Source organism: Miniopterus schreibersii (assembly GCF_964146895.1).
Source record: "Miniopterus schreibersii genome assembly, chromosome: 15".
NCBI lineage: Eukaryota > Metazoa > Chordata > Mammalia > Chiroptera > Miniopteridae > Miniopterus > Miniopterus schreibersii.
Window position 1 is genome coordinate 21,069,748 of NC_138115.1, and position 12,612 is coordinate 21,082,359.

Consider the following 12,612-nt stretch of genomic DNA (forward strand, 5'->3'; position numbering starts at 1 on the left):
GCCCCTTGTCTCTGCCATTAGAGCTCCTGACCCACAAAGGGTCACCGAGGCCCAGCGAGACTGTGTGAAGGGACCCTGAGTGCCCAGTAAGAGGGGATCCAGTGGGCACCAAGATCTCAGAATCATGTGGGAAGCAAAAATGCCCCAGGATTGCCCAGGCCCCGGAATGCACTCAGCCCTCCTCTTTAGGGACTCTTGGTGTGAGTAAGAGCTTCCTTACTCAGCCAAGAGGCCAGTCCGCTACGCCCTTTCCAGGGGCCCTCCCAGCTAGTTGTCAACCAAGGAGAGGGAGGAGGAAAGAAGGGGAAGGAGATGAGGCCACCGCTCCAGTCTAAGGCTGCTGGCTCCCAGGCCTGGCGTTGGTGGGAGGGACAAGGTGGGGCGGGAACAGTCAGCTAGCTGTCTGCCAGGAGCCAAAAACGAAAGCACTTCCGCTGGGACTGAGACTGGAGTCGGGACTCCCAGGAGTATGCCAGCTAGCCAACTCTGGGTCCCTGGAAGCTGGGGAAAGATTCTGGCCCTTCCTGCCCAACAGCTGGGGACTGAGTGGGAGCAGAGGTGAGGTGTCTGCCCCCCCCTTTGGGGGGGGCAGGACAGGGCCTGGAGCCTGGGTGCCGCCTGGCACCTGGAAGATGCCTGTGCCCTGGTTCCTGCTGTCTTTGGCACTGGGCCCAAGCCCCGTGGTCCTCTCTCTAGAGAGGCTTGTGGGACCTCAGGACTCTGCTCACTGCTCTCCGGTGAGTCTGGGGCCCTGGGAAGGTTGGGGAAGGCTCAGCGTTCAGTCTGAGGCCCTTCAAGGCCCTAGCCTGGCTCCTGTCACTGCCGCTGCCACCAGAACTGCCCTAGCTGGTCTATCTGGTACTGATGGAGTAAGAGGAGAGTGGGGAGGGAGCAAGAGCTGGGTCTGTCTTCTGGGAGGGGCTTGGAATAGGGAGCCCCAGAAAGAGGTAGCGGGGCTTTCAGGCAGGGAAAGAGGGTTTGATTTAGGACCATAAACCCTGACTCTCCTTTACCTCCTTCCCAGGGCCTCTCCTGCCACCTGTGGGGTGAGTAGCCCTACTTTTAGAAAGAAAAGGACTTCCTAGGTTGGTGGAAGGGAGGGGAGCTGTCCCAGTCCCATGCCCTCGTGGCCCGCCCTCAGCCCCAGAAGAGCCCAAGCTCCTTGGCCCTCTGGGGGTGTCAAGTGCAACCAAACTCTGAGTTCAGAACAGTTTCAGCTCCCACTCTGCCCTTCATGCACAGGTGGTGACGTGCTCTGCCTGCCTGGGAGCATCGAGCCTGCCCGAGGACCCGTGCTGGTGCCCACACGCCTACAGACAGAGCTGGTACTAAGGTGCCATCAGGAGACTGACTGTGACCTCTGTGTGCGTGTGGTGGTCCACTTGGCTGTGCATGGTAAGCATGTCACCCATGTGCACACGTGAAAGTATCTGGGATTGGCATGAGGATTAGGCAGACTGTCAGTCAGCACTGGATATCCTCTGTGTTCTCTTGGAGGACACTGGCCAAAGGACCCCAGGCCAGTCTGGTCTCCCTATCCACCCCCCACCCCCACCTTGTGCCTCAGGGCCGTCCCCTGCTTCCCCACATGCGCTTTCTGGAAGAAAACCAAACCCAAAGCCAGTCTAGAGTGGGAGGCCTGACCTGGGCCTTGTTCTTGGGTCGTTCCAGGACACTGGGAAGAGCGTAAAGATGAGGAACAATTTGGAAGAGCAGCTGACCCAGAGCTTGGAGGGCCTAAGAATGGTGAGGAGAGCCCTGCTTGCCTAACTGCCCCTTGCCAGGGCCTTGGCTATGGCCTCTGGGCCTGACCAACCCCACCCTGTTGCTCACAGCCTCTCTCCAGGCCCAAGTCGTGCTCTCCTTCCAGGCCTACCCTATCGCTCGCTGTGTCCTGCTGGAGGTGCAAGTGCCTGCTGCCCTGGTGCAGCCTGGTCAGTCTGTGGTATGTGAAATAATAATAATAAACACCTTTTGAATAGAAATTTTATAAAGTGCTTCCATATGCATTATCTCTTTAAGTCCCGACTCTGATCAGGGCTGTGGGCAAATCCTTTCAGCCCTTTATGCCCCAGTTTCCCTGTCTGCAAAGTGGGGATAAGAATAGTCCTACTTCATATGGATGCTGTGAGATTTAAATGAGGTACAATGCCATGAAGTAGGCATTATTATTACCCTCATTTTCCAGAGAGAGAAAGTGAGAATTGAAGAGGGAAAGCCTGTGGGCTGGCTTCACTCCTCTGGACTTCCTGCCATACCATGTCTGCCCCATGTATACACGGTGTTGCAGGGTGTTGGGGCTACTCCAGGAGGTGCCTCCTCACTTGGGACAAATCACTCAAACCCTTTGACTTTCCCTCCAGCCCCCAGCCAATATCCTCTGGTCTGGAAAATTGTTGAGTGGGAGAACATCTGCTGGTCCACCTCACAGGGCAATCGTGAGGACCACTGAGCACTGGGCATGAGAACCACTTCTGTGGGGAGGGGTGTCTGATCACCTTAGCTTTGCCCATGTGGTCCAGAACAGCTGGAGGTGGGGCAGGGACTCTAGTAGCTAGACCCTTCTCCTTGCCCTGCTGACACCCCTATTGAGGGTGTGTGCTTTAGAATTGGGAGCTCTTGAAGGAAACTTCAGTGGCAGAATTTCAGGCCCTACAGTATGAGTATGGTTCATTGGTTGGGGAAAAGGGGAGGGAGTGGTTCACACAGAGGATCCCATAGCTCTTGGCGTGGATTCTGAGCCCTATACCACCAGCCTTCTGCCACCCTTCTCCTCACAGGGCTCTGTAGTATTTGACTGCTTCGAGGCTGCTGTAGGAGCTGAGGTGAGAATCTGGTCCTACACTCAGCCCAGGTACCAGAAAGAACTCAATTTCACACAGCAGCTGCCTGGTAAGTGGCTCCGGAGCCCCAGGGGCCCCAAATCCTAGCCTCCCTAGTCTCTCCCCCTTTTGGCCACTCCCCTCTGCTTTCCTCCCCTTTCTAGTCCTATTGACTCTCAGGCAACAGTGTGAGCTCCCTCCTCCCAGAGTCAGTTCCTCATGCCTCCTCTCCCCAAGGATATGGCTTTCCCATCCCTGGGGAAGGTGCTTTGGGCACTGGATAGATGTGGGTGGTATTTAGGGCACAGGGAGCCCCTCCAAGAGCTCCCCATGAGTCAGGTTGCCCCCCCCCCCCCCGTTCTTTCCTTGGTCCCCAGCCCTACTGGAGGCTTTTCTGTGATCTCTCCCCAGACTGCAGGGGGCTCGAAGTCCAGGACAGCATCCAGAGCTGCTGGGGTAGGGGCTAGGGCCAGCGGGGCTGGGAGGAGGGAGGGCCAGGGTCTGCAGCGTGAGAAACCCTTGGAGTTGGCTTCAGATCTGGGCTGCCACATCCCAGAAACTTGCAGAGCTCATGAATATTCATTCATTCATTCATTCATTCATTCATTCATTCATTCATTCATCATACATGAACTGCAATAGCTCCTACTTTGTGCCAGGCACTGGGAACATAAAGGTGGATCTCTCACTCCCTGTAACAAATATTTATTAATACCAGGGACATCTAGAGGCCCAAAGCATTGTCAAGATTATGGTGCACCCTCCCCCATATATCAAATAAAAATAATATTAAACTATAAAATAAAGGCTAAGAAAGTCAAGGTTCTGATGGTTTTTCCCATGCACTCTTTAGATATTTTTGTTTTGTATTTTCTTTTTAACTGTAGTATAACATACATACAGAAAAATGTGCAAAGTGTTCTAATTTTAATGTCCAGTTCCATTCATTTTTATATATGTATACACTTGCATAACTACCACCCAGATCAAGACATACATACTGTAAGTTTTTTAACTCTTAAATTATTTCAACTTCATTTTCTTTTTGGTTCCTTTAACCTTAAGCTTGGCCTGCCTGCTTCTGGTAATCCATTAAAGACTGCTCAGCACCAGAGCTTTGCATTTACACACACACCTACACATCATACATTTCATGCCATCATTCATCCAGTTACACACTGATTCGCTTACTCTACAGATATCTATTGGGTGTTTACTCTGCCCAAGGCATAGCACTAGGCACTAGAGATAAATCAATTAACAAAACTGAAAAAAATCCCTGTCCTCACAGAGCTGATAGTCTAGCTGGGAGTCAGGGTTAGGGTCAAGGTGAGGGTGAGGGAGGGCACAGTGAACACACGGAGATGTGAAATAGGCAGTAGTTAGATGGTGATTAGTGTTAGGGAGAAAATGCAGCTGTCAGGGACAGCCTCACTCTAGAGGGTTCCATGCAGAGGGAACGTCAGTGCAAAGGGCCTGAGGCAGGAGTGTGTCTGGTGTGTTACAGCATTAGTAAGGTGGCAAGTATATCTGCAGCAGATTAATTAGTGCTAGTAGATGAGTTTAGAGTAGTCACAGCAGCCAGATTGGATAGGGCCTTGCAAGCCTTTGTAAGGACTCTCTCTTTTACTCTGGGAGTAATATGGGGGACTATCAGAGGGTACTGAGCACAGGAGAATGATTTATTTTACAGTAGTTACAGATCCTTCTGGCTGCAGAGGGAGAAACAAGGAGAGGGTGGTCTCAAGAGCCCTACAAGAGCTTGGTCCCTGACTACTGGGAGAAAGCCTGGTCTGAGATGGGGACACTGGCTCTGTCCTCTAGGAGACTCCCAGTCTAAGGGATTTGAAGGGAACTCCAAAGGGTCAGTTGGTGGGTATGGCCCAGGCTTGGGTGTGCAGAAGATGTGAAGGAAATCTCTCTTTGGCTCTCCCAACAGCCCTGCCCTGGCTCAACGTGTCTGCAAATGGTGAGGACGTGCACCTGGTGCTGGATGTCCCTGAGGAGCAGCGCTTTGGCCTCTCCCTGTACTGGAACCAGGTCCAGGGCCCTACAAAACCCTGGTGGCACAGAAACCTGGTGAGACCTCCCCCTCCCAGGTCCATTCTCACTCTAGGCTGATGCCCATGCTAACGATGCAAGGGAACCCTTGAAGAGGAAACAGCAACAGACACCCAAAGCCAGGAACATTGGCGGGGGAACTGCTGCAGGCCTGGTTTCCTCAACTCTGACCTCCAGCATTCCCCTCTTCCTTCTCTTCTCCAACTTCCCCTCTTTTTTTATCCCACAGACTGGGCCGCAGACAATTACCTTGAACCACACAGACCTGGTTCCCTGTCTCTGTATTCAGGTAGGAGCAGAGCCTAGCCAGGGAAGCTGGTGAGGGGGTGGTCCTAACCGTCTTGGTCTCACTATCCTCCACCCACCTCTTTGAGGTCAAAACTATGGCTCCCTAGGGTGACTGGCCCTCCCTTGACCTTTGCTGTCCTATGCCTTCTCCTTGTTGCATGCCCGAAATGCTCTTCCTGATCCTCTATTCACAAGACTCCTAGTTATGTTTCATGGCCCATTCAGATGCCACTTCCTCCTTGAAGTCTTCCTCTACTCCTGCAGCTCCCTCTTTGTGCTCCCCTGGAGGGCAGAACATGTGCTATGGACTCAGACTGGCCTGAATTCTGACTCTTATCATTTGCTAGCTGTGTGACCTTGGGCCTGTTTCCTATCTGAAATGGCAAGAATAATAGCACCAGCTTCATAGAGCTGTCATAAGGAAGTATGCCACATCTAGGCTTATATTTGCTGGCTCTTTCTTCTCCCTCTGATTGCACATTTAATTGGTCATCAGATTCCATCTATTTGATCTCTGACATTAATGCCTTTCATTCTCTTTCCCTCTCCCTTTTAGCCCAGTTTGAACTTCTATCATCTCTCCTCTAGACTGTTTTAATAACTTCCCATCCTACCTCCTTTCCCTGAACACCCTAACATTCTGGGTCCCATATTCTGACCCCCAACTGAACCTTTTCTGCTGTCTTTCCCATGATTCCCCTTGATGGAAATTGTTTTCCATCCAGATGGAGCTACTTATCAAGATACACCCACCTCTGTGCTCTTGCTCAGGTGGTTCCCACTACCTGAAATGTCCCCTCTTCCTTTCCATACAACCAAATTCTTCCAGCTCACATGTCACCTCTTTTCCAAATCTTTCCCCCAATCTCCTGCCCTCTCCTATCTACACATCTCCTTGTACTTCTGTCCTTCCTTGTCCATTTATCATTTCCTTTTTTATTTAGGCACTTGTCTCATTTCTTCTTGCATACAACAGATGCACAATAAATGATCAATTTATTAATTTACATACATTTTACCCTTACTGCAACCGTGAATTTGTCATTTCTTTGAAAGCAAAGAAATAATAGCTAATTCAAATTTAGTAAATCCCCCAGAGCCTTGCACAATGCCAGACATATAGTAGGTGTTCTTAATTAAAGGTTTGCTGAATAAATTGATATATTATCTCTAATGCTTAGCACTGGGCTAAGCACATAATAGGTGCATTTAAAAAGTCGATCAAAAGAATAAACGAGTCTTTTTAAAAAAAATTTATCTTTATTGTCAAAAGTATTACAGATATCCCCCATTTTTCCCTACTGATCCCCTCCACCCCACATCTGCCCCCCTGGGCCCTCACCACACTATTGTCTGTGTCCATGGGTTATGCATATATGCATACAAGTTTTGATTAATCTCTCCCCATCCACTCCCCCACCCTCACCTTCCCACTGAGATTCATCAGTCTGTTCCATGCCTCTATGTCTCTGGATCTGTTTTGTTCCTCAGTCTATTTTGTTTATTAGATTCCACATATGAGTGAGATCATGTAAAACTGAATCAGGAAGAATCAGGAAACCTGGATAGTTTAATAACAACTGATGAAATCGAAGCAGTAATAAAAAAACTCCCAGCAAACAAAAGCCCTGGTCTGGACAGCTTCACTGGGGAGCTTTCTAGTTCTTTAAGGTGTAGGGTTAGATAGTTTACTAAAAATTTTTCTTGCTTTTTGAGGTAGGCCTGTGAACTTCCCTCTTAGGACTGCTTTTGCTGTGTCCCATAGATTTTGGGTTGTTGTGTGTTCATTTTCATTTGTTTCCAGGAAGTTTTTGATTTCTTTCTTGATCTTACTGATAACCTATTCATTGTTCAATAACATGTCATTTAGCCTCCTGACTATGTCTTTAACACCTAGGACAGTGAGTGCCTGGCACAAAGCAGGTTTGATTCCCCAGTCAGGTCACATACAATCAATCAATCAATCAATCAATCAATAAATGTACAAATAAATGGAACAACAAATAAATGGAACAACAAATCGGTGTTTCTCTCTCTCTCTCTCTCCCTCTCCCCTTACCCTTCTCTCTAAAGTCAGTTTTTTAAAACAAGCTTGTTAAATAAAGATGTTGACATAGAGTTTGCTGGAAGAATAAATGTGTGCATCTCTAGGGCCTTGCAAAGGGTGACCAGGCGAGTGTTTGTGAAAAATCAGCCAAATAACTGTTCTCAGTGCCTACCAGCCGGCCTGGCATGTGCTCCTGGAGGGTTGGTTGGAGTGACCCAACCGTGGAGCCCTGTTTCCTTTCCAGGTGTGGCCTCTGGAGCTCGACTCCGTTAGGACGAGCATCTGCCCGTTGAAGAACGGTGAGAGGACGCGCCGGGGACCCGGGCGGGAGCGGGGCCGGCTGACGCGTGCGGGGCGCGCGGTGACCACGCCCTCTCCCTGCAGATCCCCGCGCACACCGCAACCTCTGGCGCGTCGCCCGGCTGCAGCTGCTGCCCCCTAGGGGCTGGCGGCTGGACGCGCCGTGCTCGCTGCCCGCCGAGGCCGCTCTGTGCTGGCAGGCACCGGGCGGGGGCCCCTGCCAGCCGCTGGTGCCACCGCTGTCCCGAGAAAATGTCACTGTGAACGTAAGCGAGGCGGTGGGCGGCGCCCGGGGTCCGGGGAAGAAGGCAAGCCCAGGGGGCCACCTTTCGTGACCCCACCCATTCCCGTTTCCACAGACGGACCTGGAGTTCCCGTTGCTGAAAGGCCACCCCAACCTCTGTGTCCAGGTAAGAAGGGGGCGGCAGAGCGCCGCGTTGGAGGCAGAACCTTCCCCCGCACCCCGCGGGGACCCTCCAGAAGGCACTGCCTTCTGGACCCGCTTTATCCTTGGGTCCCTGGAGCAAAGTGGTTATGGAATTCCTCTTTAGGAGTTCCACTATTTACCTTAGCAGTGCCAGGGACCCTGAGCCAGTCACTTCACCTCTCTGAAGGTCAGTCTCATCTATTTATGGGGATAATAGTAACTACTTTACAGAGTAGTTATGAAGATTAAATAAGACAAGCACTTCACATTAGGGACTGGCACAGATTAAATGCTCAACAAATGTTAGCTGCTTTATTATTGCTATCATTATGCTATTTCCCTATCTGTATAATGGGTTGTTCTACAGTTTCTCAGGGTGGTTATAAACACATTCATTCAAGATTTATTGAGCATCTACTATGTGCCAGGCACTGTTTTAGGCACTTGGGATAGATGTCAGTGAATAAAATCAATAAATGTTTTCATCTTTAGAGAGCTTATGTTCTAATGGAGAAGGCAGACAATAGATATAATAAGTAAATTATTATAGTAAGTTAAAATTGTATATAAAGCCCTGGCCAGGTGGCTCAGTCGGTTGGAGCATCCTCCTGTGCACAAAAAGTTTGTGGGTTCCATTCTAGGTCAGGGCATATACCTAGTCAGGGGCATTAGGGAGGCAACCGATCAATCAATGTTTCTCACATCGATGTTTCTCTCAAAAAAAAAAGAAAGAAAGAAAGAAAACATATCCTCAGGTGAGGATTTAAAAAAATTGTATATAAATACTATAGGAAAATGTGGGGAAGGATAGGGAGGATTTCAATTTCAAGTGGGGTGGTCGGTGAGGCCTCTTTGGGAAGGTAGTTAGATGGTAGTGTATAAAGTGTCTTGTCAGATGTGAAAAGAGCTAATTTGGGATCCTAAGGGCTGTTAGCACAGATGACCTCACAAGGCTGAAGGTGAGAAAGATGGAGTGACTCTTAATCAGATCTAAGGTCAGGTCCAGAGTACAGAACCCCCAACCCAACAGGCCTCTCCTTTCTGGCCTTGGCTCTTGCTTTTCTTTGTGCTCCTAACCCTGGGCCCTTCTAAGCAGGTGAGCAGTTGGGAGAAGCTACAGCTGCAAGAGTGCTTGTGGTCTGGTGAGTGGGGCCTGGAGAAGGCTGGGGCAGGGCCATTGCAAAAGGGGTGAACTCTGGAAGTGCCAGCTCCTGGGGGTGAAGGTCAGGCATGAGGGGGCCATGGCAGTCCCCAGCAAGGTTGGGTCTCAGAGTGGACTCTCATCCCCTTCAGACTACCTGGGGCCCCTCAAGGATGATATGCTGCTGGTGGAGACACGAGGCCCCCAGGACAACAGATCAGTCTGTGCCTTGGAACCCAGTGGCTGCACTCCACTGCTCAGCAGGGCCTCCACGGTGAGGGCTGGGGGACCCTCCTCCATATACCTCTCCAGCTCCATCTCAAACTTGGCCTCAAACTTTCCCTCTATTCAGTTTTTTCCTCTCTGTGCCAGGCTCTATGCTGGTAGCTGGGAACATGGGGGTGATTCAGACTTGGGCCCTGTTCTCAGTGGCCTCTCAGAAATCTCCTAGCTCCCAGTGCCATCACCTCATTCGGCCCAGCTGCAGCCTGGTGGTCTCCTAGGTGTGATGCCCCTAGGTGACAGCTCTCTACCCCTTGGCTTGGCAGAGGGCAGCTCGCCTTGGAGAACAGTTACTACAAGATCTGCGGTCAGGCCAGTGTCTGCAGGTGAGTAGGTGGCAGGAGAGCCCTGCCCCAATGCCCAAGGGCAATAGTCCTAACACTTTACCTTTGGCATCTTCCACTCCTTCCGGTGCCTAGCAGAGGACACCAGGGAGACTCTCACTCTTCCTAGGCAGAGGCCTCCTCACTGTCCTTCTAGCACCCACCCATCATCTATTTGTTCTTTTTTGGTGTCCAGTCCTAGGGAAGCTAAGAGTTGAAGAAGCATAGTTTCTGTCCCCAAGTTGCTCACTGCTGGCTAAAGTCTCATAAACAGATAACGACATTCACATGTGCCAAGCACTGGTTTCCAGGGAGAACTTCAAGGAAGGGTCTCTTCATGTGATCCAGATCTGGCATGGAGGAAGGCACAGTCCAAGCAGTAGGCACAGCATAAGCAAAAGCAGAGCAGCTTGCAGGGGGAGCAACCTGCTGTGTGTGGGGGGAAATATGCATAGTTGAAGCTGGCTTGAACTTGGTGAGTGCTGAACAATAAGCTGAGGCTTTGTGTCTTACAGCTATGGGATGATGACCTGGGAGCACTATGGGCCTGCCCCATGGACAAGTGTGAGTATTACAAGAATTGCCTTTCCTCTTCACAGCTCTCCAGGAGCTGGAATCTTGACAGGGACCACTCCTGGAGGCAGCACACACAATGGCCTTGTCCTTCCCTGGCTCAGATAAATCGGAGGGCCATTCTTCATTCATTTAGAAACCATAATGAGAGCTTGTAGGGCATCCCAGCATCACCAAGACACAATACCTTCCCCACGCCAGCCATAGAAGTCTAGAAAGGCATTAGCCCCGAATCACTTACATTTGGTAGGTGTGAGCTATTGAAGCACTCTCTATAAAGTAAGTGTCCAAAGCCATGAATGCATATAATGGGGACCTGACCTCACTGGGGTGAGGAGTTCAGGGGAAAGGTTCAAGCTGAATTCTGAAAGCTGATCTCGGTGAAGGAGGTAGAGATGCATTTTTGTGAAGACTGTGGGGCGCTTTTTTGAGGAACTCCACAGTGGTCAGTGTGACTGGAACGTTGGGAGGCAGGCCCTGTCATGAGGTGAGGATGCAAGGGCCGTATAGGGCCTTGGGAGCCAATGTAAGGAATTTGGAATTTACCTTAAGAACAGCAGGAACTTTCTGAAAGGCTGTAATCAGATGTGTATTTTTAAAAGATTTCTGGGGCTGCCATGTGGTGAATAAATTGGAGACAAAACAGAGGTCAGAGATATCAGTTAGAAGGCTGTTGCATTCATCCGAAAGAGTGAAGTCAAGGACCCAGCCACCCTAGGCTTAGGGGGCAATAATATTGCTGACATTTGAGCACTTACCATGACCCTGAGTTGTAAGTGCTTTATGTGTACAGTGGTACCTTGGTTTTTGAATGTCTCCGTTGACGAACATTTCGGTTTATGAACGCCATAAATCCGAAAGTGAATGCTTTGGTTTTTGAACACGCCTCAGAAGTCAAATGGGCCACATGGCTTCCGCTGAGGCCTCGCTGTCGGCTGATGAACCCTCCGTTTTTGAACGTTTCAGAACTCGATCGGTCTTCCGGAACAGATGACATTAGAAAAACGAGGTACCACTGTATTAGCATATGTAGTTCTCACAACAACCCTGCAGTAGGTACTATTGTTATCCCAATCTTAAAGGTGAAAAACTGAGGCAGAAAGTGAAGTCACTTATCCAAGGTCACCCAAGTAGGTGGATCTGTGTTCATATACTGGCTCTGACGCTATGTGCTGTGGATTTGGGGCAAGTCACTTCATATCTCTGAGCTTCAGTTTTTCTCTTTCATGAAGTGGGGCGAAAGTGTAAGGCCTCTAACTAGCCCATCTCCTCCCCTGGGTCTCCCAGATATCCACCAGCGCTGGGCCCTGGTGTGGCTGGCCTGCCTGCTCTTTGCTGCAGTACTTTTCCTTCTCCTCCTTCTCAAAAAGGGCCACGTGAAAGGTGAGTCATTTCCTGCTCCTCATTCCCCAGGGGCAGGGCTGGATGGGGCCTGGGAGTTCCCAGAGAGGAAGCAGCCGCTGAGCGCACCCTCTGCCTGCACCCCTCTCCCCTAACAGGGTGGCTGAGGCTCTTGAAGGAGGATGTCTGCTCGGGGGGTGAGTGTGAGCCAGCGCCAGGCGGGGGGCCGCCCCCAGCGGGCCGGGCCTCGGGCCATCTCACATCTTCCCTCCCGCTCTGTTCTCTCCCGCAGCGGCCGCCAGGGGCCGCACGGCTCTGCTCCTGTACTCGGCCGACGACGCGGGCTTCGAGCGCCTAGTAGGCACCCTGGCATCGGCGCTGCGCCAGCTGCCGCTGCGCGTGGCCGTGGACCTGTGGAGTCGTCGTGAACTGAGCGCACAGGGGTCCCTGGCCTGGTTCCACGCGCAGAGGCTCCAGACCCTGCAGGAGGGCGGCATGGTGGTCTTGCTCTTCTCGCCCGGGGCCGTGGCTCTGTGCCACGAGTGGCTGCCCGACGGAACCTCGGCGCCCGGGGCGCACTGCCCTCACGACGCCTTTGCCGCCTCCCTCAACTGCGTGTTGCCCGACTTTTTGCAGGGCCGGGCGCCCGGCCGCTACATCGGGGCATACTTCGACGGTCTGCTCCACCCGCATGCCGTGCCCGCCCTGTTCCGCGCCGTCCCAGTCCTCGCCCTGCCGTCCCAGCTGCCTGACTTCCTTCGGACTCTGCAGGGGCCTGGCGCCACCCGCCCCGGGTGGCTCTGCGACAGGGCGGAGCAAGTGTCCCGGGCCCTTCAGCCTGCCCTGGACAGCTGCCTTCGCCCCCCGGGGACCCAAGAGACAGGACTCGAGATGGGACCTGAGGCAGGGGACAGAACTTGAATAAAGGCACCGCTATTTTTCTATCCACATCTCTCTAATGTGCGTCTCTGACCGCCGCTAGCCTGGCACGCAGCCAGTCTCCGCGG

At 51.6% G+C, this 12,612-nt stretch overlaps 1 protein-coding gene across 4 annotated transcripts; it reads left to right on the plus strand.

The window, feature by feature from the left end:
* Positions 1 to 292: 292 nt before the first annotated feature.
* IL17RC (interleukin 17 receptor C) lies at positions 293 to 12,549 on the plus strand. 4 transcript variants are annotated; one of them, XM_081159625.1, is made up of 19 exons: positions 408 to 737; positions 1,025 to 1,046; positions 1,243 to 1,395; positions 1,672 to 1,746; positions 1,836 to 1,945; positions 2,781 to 2,892; positions 3,234 to 3,278; positions 4,762 to 4,901; positions 5,113 to 5,172; positions 7,463 to 7,517; positions 7,603 to 7,784; positions 7,878 to 7,928; positions 9,042 to 9,087; positions 9,239 to 9,360; positions 9,635 to 9,694; positions 10,207 to 10,255; positions 11,552 to 11,647; positions 11,764 to 11,802; positions 11,898 to 12,549. In XM_081159625.1, exons 1-19 carry the CDS (start codon positions 633 to 635, stop codon positions 12,524 to 12,526), a joined length of 2,151 nt encoding a protein of 716 aa, XP_081015751.1. In that variant the 5' UTR covers positions 408 to 632; the 3' UTR covers positions 12,527 to 12,549. The 4 variants fall into 4 exon arrangements, with proteins under 4 accessions (XP_081015752.1, XP_081015751.1, XP_081015753.1 ...); XM_081159626.1 differs by lacking the exon at positions 11,764 to 11,802 and having other exon boundaries at positions 293 to 737; XM_081159627.1 differs by lacking the exon at positions 3,234 to 3,278.
* The last annotated feature ends 63 nt before the right edge of the window (positions 12,550 to 12,612 follow it).